The sequence below is a fragment of the Pyxicephalus adspersus genome, chromosome 2 (genome assembly GCF_032062135.1).
Source record: "Pyxicephalus adspersus chromosome 2, UCB_Pads_2.0, whole genome shotgun sequence".
Classification (NCBI taxonomy): domain Eukaryota; kingdom Metazoa; phylum Chordata; class Amphibia; order Anura; family Pyxicephalidae; genus Pyxicephalus; species Pyxicephalus adspersus.
Genome location: NC_092859.1, coordinates 85,659,343 through 85,681,860, shown reverse-complemented (window position 1 = coordinate 85,681,860; position 22,518 = coordinate 85,659,343). Strand labels below are relative to the sequence as shown.

The window sequence follows — 22,518 nt, the reverse complement described above, 5'->3', positions numbered from 1 at the left end:
GCAATCTACCAAAGATCTATGAAGCACATGCTGAGCCAGATGGGCTCTGGTAAACTGCAATCCAGAAAATTAAGAGAGCAAAAGCACAACCCCAAAGGCAAGCAAGACGTGAATAGTTTACCACAGCTGTGAATAGGTATACAAAAGGCATTTATGAAAGTTGTTTTTTGTAGGAAACACTAACTGCACAATAAAGACCATAATAACATGTTCTAAAGGTTTCAAGAAATAGGCTATTAAAACTGCTGAGCGCCTGCATTGCATTGTGTTCTGTGATCACACTGTTGGACAAATGTATTTAATGTTTTAGAGGACAAGTTTATATGTTCTATAACATAACATAATAGGAAAACTGTAGCTTGTGTAAAAGTGCATGCTTTTTGTTTTATACAGATATCTATTTGTGCACCCATTCATGCAAACTAAATGTAGATTACAGATAGACTGCTACCATAACAGGTTTTAAGGGATCTTTACTTTCTGGTCATGTTTGGTTTAATGAACATTACAAAGACTTAGATTGGCAAGCCAGATTTTTTTTTATGTAGTGGAATCAAAGGAACAGAAGAGAAGCTGTACAAAAAGCCATGTGTTTATCTGCTGAAGAAAAAAACAATAGAATAAAAATTATATTCATGGTCCATTTTTTTTTTGTTTTTAACAGTTTTAATCCTAAACATTACAGGGCAAATTAATGTTGGAAGTTATCTTCAAACATTGTGTTCTAAGCTATAGCCATCTTTAAAATGGTCAAACCAATAATATCTTGATTATGACATTTATATTCCTGGAATCAATGCTACAAAAAAGCAACAATGGAATTAAGCCAAACCATCTTCTTAAAGTGTAAAGAAAGTGGAACATTGTGAAGCTTGAAATTTAAGATATCGCATTCTCATTCCGCTCTTAGAACCTGTCAATTTCAGTGCATTTTATGGTTTAATGTTATGGTCCCTGCTCAGTATATAGATTTAGGTTGTGTCCATTGATTCCATGTTAGCAGACGAAGTATCTTTCTGAATACTTTCAAATATGGCTGCCAGTTCAGGATTTGAGCTGATCTGGGACTGGAATTCACTCATCAATGGGCTTTTTTCTGCTTCCGGAATGGTTAAAAGTGCTGCAACTGCCCTCATTGCTGAGCGTTTAAGTTCGTCTTGCTTCTCAAATTCTTGTTTCACAGAGTTTGCCTTTACCTGGAGACATATGGAGACAGTTGTTAACATTATGCGATACAGACAGTACAGCAAGTAAATGTAGCAAACTGTTCTGTTCTTAATTACCAAAGCATGAGGAAAAACGGTCTCAACAACAATCTGTACTTTACCTGTTTCAACCCCTTCATGGACATTTTTCAACTAGGGCTGTTAACTGTCAAATTGTGGAAAGCAGTACTTTTGGGGACTTTGCTTTAAACAAACAAGCAATTTTTTTTATATAATATGCAACCTCATCCAGCCTGATTTCACTGTACTAGAAACCTCCCTCCCCAGCTACATAACTTAGGAAGACCTCTGCAACTTTGTTTTCAACCTTTGCTCATGATTCTTTTAATACTGCTTGCAACTGTGAAATGAGCACTCAATACTGGATAGGATATAGAATAAAGACATCCTTAATTCTAACAAGGTTCACTGCACAGATGCAACTAGGTTTAGACAACATATTAACTGGACATTGTAATGAAGTAAATTAGCAGATGAATAGGATGTCCATTAAATTTTAGCTTAGGCAAGATAGGAAGGATGAAATAGTATAAACGAATGAAAGGGGAGATAATTCAGTTTTGATCAGTTCTAGAACACATTTTATATTACCATAACAATTTAATTACATTGCAAATAGTGCATGTTTTTGTTTTTATCCATGTGGATAAAATAAGCATAAAAGTATGAGGACCATACTTTAGCTTTATACCTCAAAGCTGTGCCTGAGCATCAAAAATCAACTGTGCCATTACTCCATAGTAAAGTCGGTAAGGCACATGTTAGCTCATAGCCAGAAGCACCAGACATTTTCTTGGCTGCTGCTCTTATGTGTTCAGGGAAGCAGAGTGCAGTAAAAGTAAAGGAGAGCACAAGCATATGTGGTTAAAGGCCTTAAAATAAATATGCTGTCTTAACCTCATCAAAGGTATTGCTTCTAATAAAGTTGTTTTCTGGCACGTTTTAACAAAAGTAATTGCAGAAATATAAGACTAATAATATTAAGGCCTAGGTTCATACCTTTGTTGTACAAGTGGCACGTAAAGGTTCTACCAGTCTATCCAGCCTTTGCAGTACGGCACTTGGACAAAGTGTGGATAGCCTAACCAACATTAAAAAGGTCAGCATCTAAAAGGGAAAGCAAAGTTAGTTGAATTAAGACCAAGGTCACAATGTGAAATATTCTACATGCTGCCACCACTCCTTCGCCAATAAAAACTGGTTGTAGCCAAATTTTTAACATTCGCAGTTGAAATCTTTAAAACGCCTTTACCTTTATGTCATAATGATCCTTTAGACCATCTTCAACATGGTTTAGGAACTCAAAGATGTCCAGTCTGTCCAGACAGCTGTCAAGAAGAGTGTACATACACTCAAAGGCTGCTTTCCGAATATCTAAACCATCATCAACTGTATGCTTAAAAGGACCCATCTCCACCTGAAAATTACAAGTGTCATTTAGTAACCGGCAGCTATCTGGGAAATGGAAAAACGAACAAATTCACAGTACTGACCTCTCTTATTAGCTCCTTTCTAACTTTAGTTTCATTGTACAGATGGGGAAGCACAGAATCAAGCAAGTCTCTGATTAGCGATGGCTTATTGTGGGCAGCAGAATTAAATGTCACAAGAGCTACTCGTCTCACATTTAGGTCTGGATCTTCCAGTGTTTTCAGGAAGTCACCTGTAGTTGTATATAAGTTAAACCAAACATGTGTAAACACTAAAAAAACACTGTTAATCAATTTAGGATGATAAAATTACTGATGATGATGGAGAATTCCTATTTATGACGGCATCTGGAGTAATTCCCTACTTTAATACATAATCTGTGAGAATAAAAATTTTGAAGTGGTTGCAGATTTAGAAACGTAGGTGCAGCATTGCTATCATCCTCACCATTATGTATTATCCAGTAAACTGCTTAACTAGGGGGATTCGTGCAGGAGGGGAGATTAATAATCTTAACATTTCAGTCACCGATCCCTCCAGTGGCAGAATTACAGCCAAAAGAATGCACGATTATCAAGTGGGAAATGATTATACACACACATTTCTATGCAATACCTATAGCAACTTATACTACCAAGTTGGTAAAAACCTAGTTGCTTCATGTTGTGTTTTGTTATACACACTCACAATAGTATTAAATATATTACCTAATGTCAGGACATTAAATGCACCTTAAATGACAGGAATGTAAGTTTAAAAGTGGTAAAGTTTTTTTTGTTTAATACATATTTTACAAAAAGGTAGATTGTAAGCTCTTCTGGCAGGTCCCTCCTCCTCCTCCTGTGTCGGTGTCTGTCATTTGCAATCCTCAATTTAATGTGCAGTGCTGCGTAATATGTTGACGCTATATAATTACCGTTTAAAAATAACGCATATATAGGTACCGGACCAATCACAGTGTGGCCAACATGATAATCTTCATGCATGTACTGTAACACTCATTTTAGAATTATCTTCCTTTCTATGCTTACCAATGCAATTCTTCAACAATGGATCAATTGGCTGAGGATGATCAGATATTGTAAATTTAACAGCTGTTACTACAGAACTTCGTGCATAGGATGAACCTGGAGAGGAAAAAAATATATATATATGAATCTTGACAAGTGTTCTTTACAACTACAACCTAAAGCTCATAAAGCAGTAAAAATAGTACACTGAAGTCACGCAAGAATTACACACAATTAAGTGTGCGCTTCAGAAAAAAAAATTATTATATATATATATATATATATATAAAAAGAATAATCATCAGTTCAAACTAACTGTCATAAAATAAATAATCATCAGTCATAAAACTAACTGCAAACAGTACAACTTACCAGCAGCTAAATATCCTTTGAGTCGTGGGAGAAGGGTCTCTGGATCTATCAATGTCAGTTTTCCCAAACATTCTGCAACCACATTTCTTGTTCCTTCCTCAGCACATTCAGAATGTTTAAGCAGTAAAGCCCATATATTTTCAACATAAGGTTTGAGGCCTGCTACAGAAGCAGAACTTATTATTTCCTTAAGGGAATGAAGCAGTAGGTATTGCCTTTTGGGTTGACTAGTTATCTCCTGTAAAACAAATGGCAAATATTCTGGAAGGTTGCCTACACTGATGCTTCCAAGTGCGTATGAAGCTGCAGATTTGACTTCTTCGCTAGGGGAAGAGAAAGCTTCCAGTATAACAGATTTCAGCTCTAGCTGTCCACTGAGGTCAATATGATGGCCAACCTCTCCAAGTGATAACAAAGCCAATAGACGAATAGAGTCCGTGGACCTCGAGTTTTTAACATCCTGTATAAACTGACCAACGACAGCTGGACCTTCCTTAGGACATGCTCGAGTAAGTGCTGCCACACATTTGGCAATAGAATAGTATGACTGTTTGTGAGTAAGTGCAGTGCTCTGTGCATAAACCGGCCCCGTCAACATACGGAGCAAGTCCATATATCCTAGACTTGCAGTACCGGTCACCACTAAGGCTTGGAAAAACTCTAACATTGCACTAAGTGCTCCTCCTTGAAGCAATGGTGACCGCACTAAACCAATAAGTTCATTAAGGATAGATCCACTAATCTTTGACAAAGAGGATGGATATACTTTAGCTAGTGTTGTCAGGAAGCTTATGGCCATCTGAGACACATGCATATCACTTTCACTAATAAGAGGAGGAAGCTCATCCAGTACTGCATCGATCATTGCTGCAGTTAGGCTGTCACTATAATTTTTTATTAGGATATCTAGAGCAGAGAGTGTCCCAAGTTTTAGAGCTCGCTGATTCTTCCGAAGAAATGAGGCAAGAATAGGTACTCCTTCACCCAAGATTGGTCTAAGATCAATTTTCAAAGGAGAACCCGCTATCAATGTCAGGGCTTTCACTGTGGTCAATCGTGTGATTTCATTTTTCAGTCTTTCGAGAAATATTTGAAGTGTACTAGGGAGATCACTGCCCAGATTATCACCTAAACTACAGATAATCTGACCCATGCAAGAGATTGCACGCTCCTTTACTTCTTGGTCAATATCTGCTGCTTTCAACCTTTTAATTGTACATGTAAACAAATCTTTTATGTATGGGGTTGCATCAAAGGAAGAAGGCTGGTCCAGAGGTCTGATGACTTTCACAAGCTGCTGAGTAACTAGCAGTGCTTCAGAGGTGATTTTGTAGAATGGATCTCCAACACAGGTTACTACAGGTGAAACCAGAACTTGGACATGTGAGTGGAAGACTTGAGGAGAATGATTGCAAAGAATCACATAGAGACAGGATAAAGCATCTATCTTCAGGTTTGAAGAACTTGACTTGTCATTTAATGAAAATATGATCCCTACAAAAAACAGAAAACTTTTTTACCATACAAATCAAAAATTACAGACCAACCTGTGACAAAAATAGCAAGTATTTCTTCACTTTCATAAAAATAGGTAGTTAGATTTCTTGCTTTACCTGGCACCAGAACTGGAATGTGTTGAGTTAAAGCACCAGGTAACACGTTGACCAATTCCGTCAACATGTTAAAACAACACTGGCGCGTCTTCACACTTTTCTCCTTCATTTGTTTATGCAGTGCTTTCACAATGTTTGGGACCTAAACATTTAACAGATGCAACAAATAAACCTGACATTAGTTTTAAGCAAAAGTGAAAACAGTTTAGGCAATCAGTTGAACTTCTACACTGCTGCTTTACACTATACAAGGCCAATATCTAGGAACAAATTTTATGAATTTCATACTGAACAGATTACATAAGGTTATATCAATGAAGGGAAAAAAATTGATTTGACCTAAATCATAAATGCAGAATTTGCTCCTGAGGTCAGGCCACAAGAAACAGACATAGGTTTTTCTTCCTCTTGCGATAAACATTTGTCAAGACAAGTTGGGATGTTACAAAACAAACCTGGCTCTGAAGCATTGTGAGTGGCGTTTCCCCTTGCTCCATTGCGTCTGGGTCACAAAGCCAACTTTGTACAGGTCTTGTCTGTTTCAGAAGTGACAAATATGCATGAAACACATCAGCCTTGACATTCTCTTCCCGTTCCTTGAACCGAGCTATAAGTGCAGGAGACACAGTCTTGTAGAATTCTGGCAGCATCTCATGGCGAGTGCTCACCACAGCATCCAAGCACTTTGCAGCAGCACGTCTAACCTTCCAACTCATGTCATCATCATCGCTGTATTCATCATCACTACCTACAGAAAAGGGCCAAAGTTTTAAAATGTGGACATGTACAAAGAGTAGAAGTCCCAAACTTCAGTTCCTCTCCAATAATTTAGAATGTAATGTAACAGCATATTTCCAATAAAAGCACCAAATTTCCCAGAGTAGACTGGCAAGAAAAGCAACGTAAACTGCACAGCAGACTTAACAGCATCCAAACAGAGGCAGAAAAATGAACTTCAGCAATGCCAGAAAATATAAATCTAAGCTCTGGGAACTTCATAAGCATCAAAGAAAACAGCTTCTGCTTGAGAGTAATAGTTAAGACAGCTATTTACCATTATTAAAATTGCCCCTCATTTCTTTTGGCGTAAACAGTAAATAGATGTTGCATCCTTTTCTGCTTCAGTGACAATGGTCAGAAGCACAAGAAAGATACTGTAAAACTGTACAGAAAAGACTATGAAAACTTTACATGTTTTTCAAAACCTACAGAATTTTTTTTAGGTACACAGAGTAGTTCCCAAACATGCCACATAAAATAAGCACTTCTGATAGCATCCTCAATAAACAACAGTCACAAAACCCATGAAAGAATAGTTCTGCTTAGAAGAAATTCTAAACCAGACATTTAGATATAGGCAGTTCCGTCAAGATCAAAACTGAGCCAAACTGGTAATATGGTGAATGTGCAGCTAATAAAAGCCCTTTAGCATTTACAGGAAGTTTTTGGACTGGGGGTTTAGAAAATTGTACTTAGGAACACACCAGAATAAACAAAGATGCACGGGATAAATACAAACATAGTTGTAAGCTAGCGATTATCAATAAATAAAATGTCTGTACAAGGCGGGATCAAGCTTTATGTTAATAGAATAAGAATACCTTGATCATCGTCATCTGCGCCATCCGCATCCATAGCATTTTCATCATCCTCTTCATCATCATAATTGTAATTGGGATCATAGGTCAAATATTTAAGACAGATGTTAATAATGGTTGACACATGTGGATAAACTTCCTTTGGACACCTGTATGAAATATTTCATAGTTGCTATTTTGGTTAAATGTCTTATTAGGAAACTTCAAACAGAACTTTTGATTTAATGTTTAAAGGGGAAATAAAATCACCATGTATAAATAATCAATATAGAGAACTTATTTATTCACTTTAAAATTATTGCAAACAACAAAGGCAGTATTCTGTTGACCCATGAGGGGGGGTCCCAATTGCCTTAGGGCAGGCATGTCCAAAGTACGGGCCGGAGGCCAATTGCGGCCCGTGTTCAGATTTCCGCTGGCCCGCAGCCTCAGTCATAAAATCAATATTATGAGGCCCATCAGCACTGTTGACCACAGTAAAAAATACACACGTACAAAAAAACTATTATATATTTCATTAGAGTTGATCGACTGCCTTGCAATTATCGGCCCACTACTAGGCAAGACGGGAGTCCCCAGATGTGCACTGGGAATCCCCTACGTCATTATAGTGGGCGTGTGCTGTGCAGACCACGCCCACACTAACCCTGAGTACATGCTGAAAGCTCAGCCCCCACACATTTTCATCTCACGAAATCTGGCTCTCGAAAAAATATTTTGGACACCCCTGCTTTAGGGAACCTGAAGTACATTTATCACTGTTAGAACAAACGAACATGCTTTATAAGGGTCCCCAAACTTTCCTCTGGATTAACTGTATGTATAAATGTGTATAGGTTTCTGTCTAGAAAGTTCAGGGTTTTCTAGTATGCTTGTTTTTTACATTTGGTTAAATTTGATGGAGCTGTACTTTTTTCAACCTGACTAGCTATGTAAATGATCGGGTTCATGTGCAAATACTTATATAGTTATGCATTTCAGATAGAGTATGGCATGACACAGTTATCTGAAAAACGTTTGTATTAAACATGAACTCACAACATTTACCAAATCAGAAACTGCAGTGATTAAAGCAGACCTCTGTTACCATCCACTGATCTAAGAGATATCTGTGTATGGACAGCCCTACAAAAAGGTTTTTAGTGGGGATACCTGCCTCACATCAAGATAGCGATACCTTCACCCATTTTTTTTGGAACCAGGATTATCCAACTACACTTACAGATATTACTACAACTAATCAATCCCACTGTGACTTGATGCAATTACAAAAAAACAAACAGCACCAAGACTGCAAAAAATGTGCTGCACATACAAGCAGAAGAAACGCAAGACCCCATCAGAACTTAACTTTGTTGACAAAAGCCTGGAGCTGAAAGTTGAACAGGAGGAATTATTACTATCACAGCAATGCCATTTAAGCTACTTATTACAGTAAGCACAAAAACAATGATTTGGTCTTAACACTGATCAACAAAAATTGTGAATCTTACCGTCTTACAAAAGATTCAAATGCTTGAATACAGTACTCTCTAAGCTCATCATCATCTACATTGCAAAATTTTACCACCAAGGGAATTATTTTTTCCAAATATTCACCTAAAATGAAAAAAGCATAACAAGAGGATTAGAAAAACAGTGCAGCTGACTAAGGCTTCATTTACACAAATAGCTGAGTGAAGAGATTTAACCACCGAGAAGCTGTTACTCAAGAATGAGAAATTGTCTGCACAGTAGGAACACAAGATGATGTACACTATAAGTTATATTAATATTTGTGTAACCTTTTATATGGTCATTAGGTGGTAGAAAACCATTACATGCAGCATGTCCTTGGCTGTGGATGTCCTTTAAATGTGAAAAAGAGCATAAAAGATCATACTGCCGTGTATATAGAGAATACCAAACACTGGAATAACAATGAGAAAAAGCAGACGCTTCTGCAACAGACAGAAAATTTTTTTTTTTCTATTTTCCCCCCGAATGCTTTAAATGTATTGAGATTTTGTGTTCCTGATAAAGATTTTCAAACATTTTTTGTCCAATACCAACACTATCAACAAAAATAACAAGTAAAAGGAAATCCAAACAAGTCCTTAGACAACCAGTAAAAACCAACAGATTCTAACCCTTTCCCATTTCGATCATACAAGAGACAGACATGTAGTGATGTAGTGAATGTAGGTGTTTTTAAAGTGTTCATAACTTCTGTTCAGTAAACACCAGTTCTGCCACATGCTTGCTCATCAATTTTCGAACAGCATCAACTAAGACTAAAAATGAAGAGATTTGGACTTACCTATTCGGTGGCCTGCTTGCCTACTGATAGCAGCAATGCATTGTATGTAGGTTCTGGTGGTAGACATGGAATCATTTTTAGAAAGCTCCGTCAGCAGGTGTTCAATAAGATCAATAAACACAATGTTGCCACAACTCATTACTAGATGTCCAAGAGCAATAATTGTTCTTTTTCTTACAGCAAGCCTTGGGCTTGTTAACTGTGGAAGCAAACAACTTAGGATTGAAGGGTGGAAATTAACAAGCAATCCACCCTGCCTGCAAAAGAAAAAAAAAAAAGGTGAAAATAGTTTACCATATAGGCAAGACCAGCTTTAAAACAATAGTAGACCCATCATGGAGAGATTACATAAAATGCCTTTGCTGGCCTGATTCTAGAGAGAAAAAAAACAAAAACTCTTTAGAACCTTCTATCAGTGATACGGAACATCACACAGTTATCTGAATGGTTGTTCAAAGGAATGTGAAACTACAGACACCAAAAGTGGAAATTTAAATGCAAGTAGCAGCATTCTTTAGAGTGTCCAGCAAGGGAAGTATCCATAATCTTTGATTTTATTAGGAGGACCTATACTGGGAGATTAAGGTGCAACAATCAATAGCAATACCTTTACATTTAGCAAATCTACTGAGCTCTATTACATAGGAGACTTTGAATATTATCCTTCAATTATTGGTACATTTTAAAATGTAACTCTAAATTGGATCAGGGTAATGTTTTCACTGTGATAAATACAAAAAAAGTGTACTGAAGGCTGCCTATTTAAAAAAATTAAACTATAAAAAAACTGCAGTGGCTTGATCTTGCCCAACATAATAAATAGAAATATCAACCAACTAAAGCCATGTTATATACAAACAGTTTTAGAAACACAGAATATGAGACTTTTACCTGCTGAGCATATCAGCCATAATGTCCAAGGCTTCCAACTGAACAGACACATCCTCTTGTTTTGCAATAGCGCTTGTCAAACGCCCTGTAATTTTTTTGCAAACATTTGCTGCCAAAGCAGATCCTGTTGTAGTACAATAAATGTGTAAAAGTTAGATTTTATACATTCAAGCTTTTTTGATCAGTAACGCTCAATGTTGCACTAATGTAACACATTTAGTAAGTGAAAGAAAATTATGGAGAACAATAAAGCTTGCATAATTTTCCTACAGTTTTGCTTGTAGGGGGTCCCAAATGTATTACTAATTGACCTTCAGCATACATAAAAGAATCCCTAACAAAAAACACACACATAATATATCATTTTACATACACTATGTGTGAGCTTTCTTTGTTCTGCAAAATATTTTCCTTCACAGAAATCCAACACACACTTCTATGTAAGAGGAGGCTACCTAAGCATCACTGAAGGCTAATGCAGCCACCCTCGGCACTCATGCAGTCTGTGCACCCATGCTAAGCAATTGGCCTAAAGCTACCAGCACATAACTAGGCTCACTTGTCAGTCTCCGACCCAAAGTTTGCGAACAGAATGTTTTTTTTGTAACAATTTAATTTGAGAGATACAAATTTATAGTACATTTTCTTTTACACTGGGAGACAAGTCATGCTGCAAATAAGATGCCACTTTAACCCCCCTTCAATTTGGGAATGCAGTTATACTAAAATATTGTGGTTATCATCATTTAATATAGTACAATAAGCTGTAAAAATGAAAAATCACTCACCACTGGATGCAGGAGGAAGTTCTCCGATTACAGTCTTCAACCCAATGCTAGATATATCACGTAGCTGCTCCTTGTCAGACAACATATTTGTACAGAGTGTGTCGACAATGGTCTCAACTTGATATTCCTTTACTTTACTTACTAGAGGTCCAAGGCTTATCAAAAAATAAAGATAAAATGTTAGATATGCACATAAGCATACACCAATTTACAGCAGACAGCATCACGGTCACCATTGCCTATGAACTTTTAGTGTAAAGCTTTTTTTTTCCCCATTTGCCTTTTCAACTTAATTTTAATTGAAAAGGTCAAAAACATCTGAAATCAAATAAATGCAAATTATAATAGGGCAAATAAGTGCATAGCCTAGTGAATTGTGCCTTCCATCGTGGCCTTTTTCAGCTAAAGATCAGAGTCTGCATTGCACATATTGGCCAAATTGGCATCCTTAAAGTGATCCAGTTGCCGGGCTACTGATAAAATTAAATTTGAAAAAATAAATCAAACTTACCATTTCACAGCTAAATTTTGAACTTCACCATTCTTGTCTTCTAACAGCTTTAAAATCATCTTCACTACTTTCCTTTCACTGTCATCATCTAACTTAATAGAGTCTTTCTGCAGCTCTGTCATCAAGTCATTTGTTGCCATGAACCTGCAAGACAATTGTGGAAATGATCAAGGGTGCTTAGTGGCGCACGACTGATGATAGCCCCTAAGCATCCTCCTGATTGATAATACAGAATACATACTGAGTAAGCCTGGAGCAAAGTCTCTCCTTCTCCCCACAAACCACAATGTGCAGGTCCTTCTATAGATCAGAATGGCACACATTGCATGGGGACCGAGGATATGACTCCAAACCCTTGAAGATTTTTTTTTACCCTTGGGTTATTGTTAAACATATTATTCCTGCTATCCCACATGAATCCATGTTAAAATATGCACCAATTGTTTTTACGTATTAGCACTTTTTTACTTTTGGACTTGATCAAAATATTTCATTCAATATGGGATTTCTTTTTCACAGGCGTTGATTGCAATGATTCTTGCACTTTCTATCGTCCCCTAAAAACTTTAGGTATACAGAAACTACTGTAACATGTTTGCTATAGATTACAATTCATATATATTGTGCAGCTCAGAAAAGTGCAACTTATGGACTATTAACAGGAAACACATCCTGTTTTTGCAGGACATTTTTCAGTCCCTCACAGAAAGATCCATGTACACATAAGTACAATAGAGGATGATTGGCTTAAGAATCCTACAGATGTAAGGATAAAGCCGCTGCATATCAGCAAATAAGAATTAAGGTTTGTACCAACAAGCAAAAGTGGCAATGAGAAGAAAACCACCATTGCTTATCAATGGAATGCTCCCATTTGTTTCACTGAAATGTAGCACGGAACAGTGATAGATCAGCAGCTGGCTCAACCACTGCAAAGTGTGTAATCTAGCCCTTAGAGGAAAGCAGCAATATAGTAAAACTGCATATATGATGCAATCAGCCATAAGCATCTACACAACATTTGCCCCCCCCCCCAATAACATTTAGAATTCCATGTTACCTTGTTGATCCTGCCAGTGGGTCTCTAATCTTTGAACTTGTACTTTTAAGATTCCCTTAACTTTGGCCCTAACTACCCAGACATTCCTAACATGCCACTCCATTTGGCCATCAAAAGTGCAGAGGAAAGAAATTTGTGGCTCCCAGTAATAACAGATTGTACAATGGGGGATTCCAAGCTCCAAAGGGACAAAATCATCCAGCAGGCTCCCAAACCCTCCTGCCTCAACTCAATCTTGGGGTGTCCTTAAGCCCCAATGCTACACATTCCTAACCAAGGTGGGCAAACATACTGTCATACTGTCTATTAAAAAAAAAAAAAAAAGCACAACAGGCAAAGATTTTTTACTAATTTATATGTAATGCATACCCATGCATGATGTGTAGAAAGTGAACAGGTATTTTAAAAGAAAATCTTAACTAAAGGGCACATGTAAGGTTTGGCATTTAAAGCGTACCTATGCAGCACCGCCCCCTAATTGGCGATTGAGAATAAATGGGAGCACGGAGCCTCCCCGGATAGCTACGTTACGCATCCTGGGAGGCTCGGGCATATGCAGGTGCCCTTTCTTAAAAAGAGAAAAAAAATTGCTGAACTGACACATGCGCAATAAGATTGGCAAGTTTTTTTCCCATCTACGTCACCTGATTTCATGTGTTTCAGGTGACTTAGGTAAAAAACCCGGAAGAAGAGGAGAAAATGGTGTTGCCCAGCCCAAAGACGGATGCTAGGACGATACAGGACCCAATAAAAGAGACCTCTGGATCAACTGCTCTGCGGGATTGAAGGTAAGTGTATTATTTTGGTTTTAGGTAAGGTTTGAGTTTACTTCCTCTTTGATAAAAAGATTTCATAGTGCATGGCAATCCAACACCCACACACGATTTCCGTTGTTCCAGCTATCCAAGGCACTAGTGAAAAGCACTTTATTACAATGTTACTGTGCAGTCAAAAAGGAGAATGTAGTTGAAATGTGCCCAGATGCAGGCAAAACTGCAGGCTTGGTATTGACCATTAGGAGTACATCACAAAAGCGGAACACAATAAGGCAAGAAGCATAAATAACATTTTCTTAAAAAGACACTTTGTGTGAGTGACAATTCTTCCAGATTAATGCTTCCTGCTATTTATACTTACTAAACCATACTTCCATATCATCTATCTGCATCCCTGGAGCCCTGTCTAGGAGATTGAAATGAAGGCAAGTTTTCTGCCCATCATACTTACTAAATATATTTGGTACCTTCCAAATAACAAATAGTATACAAGGATATTGGATTCATATAGCATGTATATGCTGGGTTATTTACCCTGGCAAAGCTGGCTTTCACATTCCCTTTACCCACTGTGCAGATAACCAGTGATAAATCTAGACATTTCTTCCTGACACGGATCTTTCCAGTTTCACCTACAGCCTTCCCATCTAATCCTATGAGTGGCCTCTAGCAGCCTCACAGAGTTTGACTTAAGCTGCGTACACACTTCCAATTTTTATCGTTGGAAATCAACGACGAACGACCGATTGGCCAAAAATCGTTCGTAAAAAAAGGACCAACGACGCCGACGAACGAGGATAGTCGTTGGAAATGAACGACCGGACCGGCGGATCGGATTGGACGACGATCGTAGACCATCTATCGTGTGTACGGTCGTTCAGTGATCGTCCATGGTCTGAGCATGCGCGGTGAACGAACGTTCGCTCACTTCCTGTGGTGCACGTCACTTCCTGTATCGTTCAAACGATCGCATCTATCGTGTGTACAATATCTTTGAACGATCGTGTCGTTATCTGTATGTACAGGATCTGTGCTATACGATCATTCGCAGATATCGTGCAGTATCATTCGTCGTTTGTTTACCAACGATAAAAATTGGAAGTGTGTACGCAGCTTTACCCACAAATATATGAATTATAATAGGCAGCCAAGAACATGTGAAAGGGATACATAGCTGGATCGGGAAGGAAGGCAAGTATCTCACGTTGGCTTGGCTGGGGGTGTGTAAGGATTTCATGAAGAACAATTTTATTAAGCCAAATATTGTCCTTTGGCTGCCTTTGATTTGGGACTGATTGGTGGAACAGAAATGTTTGCTGCAGGCTGGCTGGGTAACACTTACTTTGGCTGCAATTTCTAGATGCCAAGTTCCTGGCCACATCCAATGCCTAGGCTGCCTTTAAATAGGAGGCAGATCACATTTATTCATGACAACATCATTACTATCCCTGAGACTAATCCCTACAATCCCTAAATTCCAATAAACAAATGTTATAGTAAATGAACAAAGCATATCTCTTAATGTCACATACTATAAAGTATGTAAATATAATACACATTTTGCAGTCCCTTACACATGCAAATTGCCACAAAGCACAGGTGTCAGGCCAACCGCAAGGTTTCTTAGCTTTAGGTGTACATAAGAGCAAAGTATTCATTCCAGGTTAGGACTGGGTAGAGCAGTGCTGGGGCAGGATTTCTTATCTGGGTTAACATCCAAACAAGGGGCAAGAAATAAAACTCCATGGATTTTTGTGCATCTTAAAGATAAAAATAGTGATAAACAAGAATTACAAAATTGAGAATGTAGCTGAATTACAAAATTGAGCATGTAACCCAAGCATATATTATAATATTATAATGCCAGAAATGCAGAGTCCTTGTCACCTCCTGCAAGTTGAAAGTTATTTTCCTTCTATAACCACAAATCCCCCCACCCCTGTGACTATGAACCAAGAAGAGTCAGGTATAGGGTTTTAGATGTCAAGACTGATACCTTCATACTTGTATATACTTTGTATAAATGCCCATTTCAGGGCACCCAGAGATCCCCCACCCCTTTATCATTTGATTTGATGGAATTTAGAACAGGAGCAATCAGTACATAAACAACCACTCAAATAGGGGACAGACAAACACACCAAGCAATCTCCTAGAGCAGGGGTGTCAAACTCAATTACACAGAGGGCCAAAATTAAAAACTTAGACAAAGTCGCGGGCCAACCATGAAATTCATTGAAAAATTTGAGAACATTTTTCCTTCCCATTAGATATAAACCCTTTTCATATGGAAACAAAAAGGTTTTGCTTCACATTCAATCTGGAACAAGCCTATAACAGAGAAAGAGGTATAAGAATTTTTAAAAAATTTTATTTAAGAAAAAACTTATGCCTCTTTCTCTATTTGTAGCCTTCTGAGTTATAGTTCAATGGTAACCTTTTTGCACAGGCTAAAATTATTAACAATATTCTTCTATGAAAATCAAGCTATTCAAGTCCATGCCTTGGAGTAGCAAGAAAATGTACAGCTGAGGGGGAGTGCTGGAAATGATGCCAACGCAGAGCTAAATCTTATGGGTGGCCCGCTGCTGAAACCTCCTCTTCATTCAAATGATGCCGCTACTAAAATTCCCAGCATTAGTTGCATCTATTAAACAGTCCAATGAGGGGCCACACATAGGCAGATGGCCCGCTGGTCTATAGACACGAATGATGCCGGGAACTGTAGTAGCGGCGCTATTTCAATGCAGAGGCGGGCTAGCTCCAGTTCATTTTTAGGTATCCTTTGGGGGGAAAAAAAAAAAATGGACGTTGGGGGCCAATTTGCCCCCTGGGGCCAGAGTTTGACACACCTGTCCTAGATTGTAAGCTCTTCGGGGCAGGGTCCTCTCCTCCTGTGTCACTGTCTGTATTAGTCTGTCATTTACACCCCCTATTTAATGTACAGCACTGCCTAATATGTTGGCGCTATATAAATCCAGTTTAATAATAATAACCAATGACTGGGGGGGGGTGACGGCAGACATAACACAATGACTAGGTGACAGCAGACATAACACCACAAATGATGACAGCTGAGGATCCATCAGTCGGACAATTGTCGGCGGATCGCGGTGTAATGTGCAGCATTGGGTGAATGCCATGTAATACTTTGCAGCAATACAATAAAGTGATATCATGGCTGCACATGGCTGAAGCAATGCACGGTGTGAGCCCCGGGGCAGGACAGGCCGGGCCCAGTCACGGTGACACCGCACTCAGCACGCTCCCCCAGCCGCGGCCTACACGCAGCGCCTCACAAGTGACAGCTAGGCCTCACTTCTACTGCCAAACCCGGCCTGAGCATTAACCAAGGCCGGTCACATCGCCGCCCCCAGGGCCACACCACAGGTAACCCGGCACCGGACAGCTGCAGCCCGCTCACCTAAAGTCTTTATCGCTGGATGTCATCTTCTCCAGCAGGTTGGAGATGTGGTACGAGGCGCTCGCCATGTTGCCGTCTCAGGTGATGAGGCCAGCCAAGTCTCCCCTGCACGGCTCCCGTGCCCGGTACACCCTCCTGTCTGCCTAACGCCACGCGCCTTGAATCGGTGCAGCGGCGGCTGGGAAGGGAGGCGGGGGCGCGCACAAACCTGTGTCGGGAATCCGCCTTCCCTGTGTACGTGAGCGCCCCCGGGTGTCCCCGCCCAACTCCGTCGGCTGCTGTCTGCCTGACGTGCGCAAGGTCCGCAAATAGCAGGATAGAAGAGATCTGTGAGGGTGCAGGGCGCCGAGCTCAGTCCGTCTCACGGCCCCGTTAAGATGGCAAAATACCGCGCATTGAAAAAGTTCAAGTTCACGGCAAATCTTCTAACGCTACGCGCTGCTAAGAGGTGATTGGCTGGATGACACGTCAATCACAGTGACAAGCGAGCCATCTAGAAATGACTGAACTCGGGCGGGATTGGTTGAGCGACACACAAAACAGCCAATGCGTGAGCCGGAAATACAGTGACTGGATCTGGCGGGGAAACTATCTGGCCGTTGTGGCCCATTGTGATCCCGTGCTGCAGATTGGTGGAGCCCCGGGGTTCGGTTCTCTGCGCCACAGGATGGGAATAACAGTATGAGGGCTGGCTAGACAGACTGCTTAAAGCTCAGTATAATTAAACCTGAATTATCAACAAAATACATGAAGTATTCTGGAGCAAGCTGTGCTTTGATATGCAAAAAGAAACAACTGCAGAGTTTGTCTTGGTCATTAAAGAGTTAAAAGATGTAACAGATCTTCTCAGCTCTTAAGATAACCCACAACCTCAGCTGTGTTTAGCAAAAGTTTTCTTCTGCAAGTCGTGCAAACAACCCTTCCCCCCATCAAGCCTCTGTCCTGCACATAAGTGAGCAGGGAAGCCCCATTCGTATCTAGGAGTTGTCCGTATGTTGGATGTCCTTAACTCGTGGATTACCTGTAGTGGTTTTTGGTAGAGGAGACATGGAAAATATATATATTTTAAATAAAAAAAAAACTTTATTTTTGTCTGTAGCTTTTTGTGGTTTGTGTACATTGTATGGCACGTGTGCAATGCATTGTGGAGCCCTGCTGTATTTTCAGCATTGAAAACAGACCTGGTGATCTAGAAATGTCACCATTATCTTATGCCAAACAGTCTGAAAGAAGCTCTCTACTTTATTTCCAGTCAGGTAAAGAATCTCTGACTGAATATGCATACTAAAGTCACAGTGGCAGAGTCTTGCTGGTTGAATGATAGTCTTCCTAATGGAATTCTTATAAAGCACAGAAAAAAAAAAAACTTGTGATCAAACAATTTCCAGGGTGTTTAAAGTGAGATTTGTGGAAGATCCTGCCATTTAAAGGTTTTTTAAAGACCTTCACCAAAAACTACTGACGATCAGAAAAGTTTTCTCTGGGGATCCATGCACTGGGATCCTCTTCTGGGATAGATGGTTCAGAGAAAACTCTAATGCCCTATACACACTTACTAATATAGTCGCTGGAAAGGATGTTTCACGATCCTTTCAAACGACCAAGCACTCCACGATGCATGAACGGTGCTGTACATACAGCACCATTCTGCTTTATGCAGAGGGGAGGGGGAGCGACGGAGCGGCACCCTGCTGCGTGCTCTCCCCCTTCACTTGCATTACGATGGTTCATCGTCCATGGGTCCGCCAGGACTGTTGTTCGGATGACGGACGCGCGCTGTACACACTTCAGATTCTCCTTTGATATCGTCCCTGATCCGATTATCGGGCGAGAACCATTGGAAGTGTGTACTTAAGGCTATGTCCATGCTTGCAATAATTATCATTAGAAAACGAACGATTAACAATCAATGATTATGCACCATTATTTTGAAAGATCGTATTGTGCACGATTCTGTACATGCTGAAACGATACAATCGGTCAAATATAATCCACCAATAATGTACACACACTAGACACGACTGAACGATGCAGGAAGCGACATGTACAGGAGAAAGTGTACTGCAGTCACTTGATCCATGATCACTGAACGACTGTATACACAATAGATAGCGAACAATAATCGCCCAATCAGATCTGCCGGGATAGTTGTTCATTTCCAGCAACATACCTCGTTCATTGCCGTCGTTGTGCACTTTTTTTGTTAGCAATTATCAATGGGTTGTTAGTCGTTTGTTTCTATTATTCTAAACAATAATTATTACTATTTATTAAAAATAATTACTGTCTGCAAAAAAAAGTTAGCGAACACAATATTTTATTGACCTTGAAACGAGTTGCACAGTGTGTTCTGACAAGGTAGAGCTCAAACCAAGCTTTTGGATGTGAAAATACATTTAGCCCTCTTAAGAACCCAACCATGACCTTTAGATCTGGCATTCCAATGCTGGAATTAGTTTGGGTTATGAAGAGTGAACGGATTCATTAGAGGGCCACATTCACAAAAGCACAAGGAATATCGTTTCTTGATTACCTTTCACTTTTAGAAAGTGGATTGCATTTGTGATATTTTGCTAAGAACCGTCAGTACTTTACAATTGAGCTAGAAGAGCTGACATTACATCCAAGGACAAATTTCTTTTGGCCAGGCCCCTGAAAGTCATACCTAGGTATTTTCTGAAACCATTTGTAAGTGATAATGTTTAAAATGTGTCTGGGTTCTTCCTTGCTGATTATGTTAAGTCCACCTGCCCACCCCTTGATTTTCAGTTTATTTGGTCCCCCTTTGCAATTAATGTGCGTTGGTGTTGTGTTCTTATACCATTAATTTGGGGATTGAATCATTGTACTCATTGGACTGTTTGTTACCTTTTAGTTTACAGTGACTTGTTTTTATTACCCCTGGGATAGGAAGTGTAATAATCAGTGTTCACAGGTACAACTAAAGAAAAAAAATCCTGAGAAAAGAAACTAAGGTAACTATTAAATTTATGGGCTGGTAAACTGCAAAATATTGTATGCTTTTAACACCATTCCACTCTTTATTGATATTCCTGGAGTAGCACGTCTCTGATATGTGATCTTTTCATATGTATGCAGCATCTGCAATTGGTACCTAAAAATCTGGATTTAAAAATGTGGCAATGAGCAGTTAGATTTTGGCATGAAAATGGATGAAGCCTGAAGTTGAGGAAAATAACTACAGGCAGCTAAAGGCAATTGGAGAAACCCTGCAAGTATTTCAAGAGTAGTGTTGCAGAGATACAGAATAAGATATGCATGAAGTGATCCTATAGATTGACTGCATATGAGCATATTCTTTTCTTAAAAGCAGCCTACCTGAAAAAAGTCAGATTCCTTGTTCTAGAATAAAATGGACCCAGGTGAGTCCAAAATCTTCTAATACTGTGGTGACACAGTTCTTTACCCTGAATCAGATAGACCTACCATAAGGGCTCACATGCTCACTTAGAGGTTGGCATTCAAACTTGTTTTTCTGCAGTATATTAATTTAGTTCTATTAAGAGTACTAATGAAAATATTGAAAAGGAATTGAATGTCAGTGATGGTTCTCCATATGGAACTATGTATCACTGTGCATACAAAATGACAGGGCTTTGCAAGAATCACATTACCACTTTTTGGTAACATTTTCTGTTTCTTAGGTCCATGACATTTTATTAAATTTTGTCAATACAAATAACGGAATTGAACCCACAGAAAAAAAAGGATTTCTGACAGCTTAAATAAAAAATACCGTTTATACAATAAAAGAAAAAAAATAATTTACAAATTAACGTTACATATAGAATAAAACCTAATTTATTGAATAAAACAGGAAACAATCATAGAAAGGAAAAAATTAACAAACCATTTTTAACTACCATCTTTCACATGTAAAGATCCGATGACCCATGTAATCTCCAATGTACAATAGGAGAATAAATTAGATAGTGTAGAGTAGATACACACACACACCAGACAAAGATGTTAGGGAAAACTTGAGACCATGAAAAGTTCAATAAAAACTAAAAGCTTAAAGCGGTTTTAGCATTCCTTCCATAACTTAAACATCTTTTATTTACTGTTGATGTTTTGTTCACTACAACTACTTAGAATCCCTGCCAAACTTTACTAGTGTTTTCTTTATTTGTGGTCCTGGAAGCAACCTTTTTACCGTACTAATTCTCCTCCACTGTCAACAACTAAAATCATATATACATACACACATACATTGGTTATAGACAGACATCAAACCTTTTTTTTTTTTTTATAAACTGCACTTCATTGTTTCTGAAGATCAGTTTCTACTTGCTATCTTTCCTTTTTAACCAAAGTTTGTTTTTTCAAAAACCTAACTTTCTATGCATGGCTTAAGAGTAAGAATAAAGAGGATCGTACAAGATGCCTCATATAGCACTATGCAATAGACTGTATGTGAAGCTGGGTTAAATGGTAGACTTTACATTTGTAAAAAAAAAATATATATATCCATCCATATGGTATTGATTTGGCATGTGCTGTCATGCCATGCTACCACAATAAGTGTGCAAAAAGAGTTGCAACAAGCTAGTTGGAGCCCATCTCCTTTCTTAACTAGAGGATGTTCTACATTATACAACCCTTTCCTCCCCAACCTCATTGTCCCTGGTCCACCTTCTGTTTTAGAAATCTGCCTAAAGCTTCTCCCACAATCTATGCTCTGCAAGTATTGTACATCTCTGGGTCTAAAATGATTATTATTATCCAGTATTTATATAGTGTTGACATATTATACAGCACTTTTTAAAGTAATATCACTAACTGTCCCTCACAATCTGTCCCAGCCATAGTCATTTGTCATTAACATAGTCTAAGGACAATCTTTGATCAAAAGCTGTTTAACCTAATTGCATGTTTTTTTGTTTTTTTGTTTTCAGAATGTGCAAGGAAACCCACGCAGATACAGGGAGAACATTTAAAACTCTGTGCAGATAGCGTCCTGGCCGGGATAGGAACCTGTGACCTAAGGTTATAGTGCTAACCACTGAGCCAGTCCTACTGCCTCGAAACAAGGTATGCATTAAGAATAGAGTGTTTTTTAAAAAAAATATGTCATTAGAATGTTGACAAGGAGTAAAGTGAGAAACCAGTTAAATATAAGCAAATAAAATCTATCACTCTCATGTGCATAAACTGATAAACTGTCAGATTGACAGATTAAAAACAGCAGATCAGAGTAGCAGATAAGGTAAAATAGCAGCAAAGTGGATTGTTCTTTCATCTCCTCTCTAGCAGACACATTTGTCACACTTCATTTTCACAGTTCTGAAAATTTTGTGCATTTGTACAACCACTACCACCACCATCTCATCACCAAAGCTATTAGTAAATTACTTCATTTAAAATGTGAACTAAAAAAATATGATTTGTAGAAAACAAAGCATAACAGCAGTTAGCCTTTTTCAAAACACTTCTTTTTGACCTTTTTTATGCTTACTCTGTATTTTTAGAATGTGTTAATTTTCCAGAGAGCTTTC

General features: G+C 38.7%; 1 protein-coding gene across 1 annotated transcript; it reads right to left on the bottom strand.

The window, feature by feature from the left end:
* Window positions 1-456: 456 nt before the first annotated feature.
* On the bottom strand, window positions 457-17,430 carry CAND1 (cullin associated and neddylation dissociated 1). The gene is made up of 15 exons (XM_072401320.1): window positions 17,000-17,430; window positions 11,740-11,883; window positions 11,229-11,383; window positions 10,441-10,564; window positions 9,550-9,806; window positions 8,744-8,849; window positions 7,254-7,399; window positions 6,108-6,400; window positions 5,653-5,794; window positions 4,040-5,533; window positions 3,689-3,784; window positions 2,720-2,889; window positions 2,479-2,643; window positions 2,226-2,333; window positions 457-1,196 (listed from the first exon to the last, which is right to left on the bottom strand). Exons 1-15 carry the CDS (start codon window positions 17,065-17,067, stop codon window positions 972-974), a joined length of 3,693 nt encoding a protein of 1,230 aa, XP_072257421.1. The 5' UTR covers window positions 17,068-17,430; the 3' UTR covers window positions 457-971.
* Between the last annotated feature and the right edge of the window lie 5,088 nt (window positions 17,431-22,518).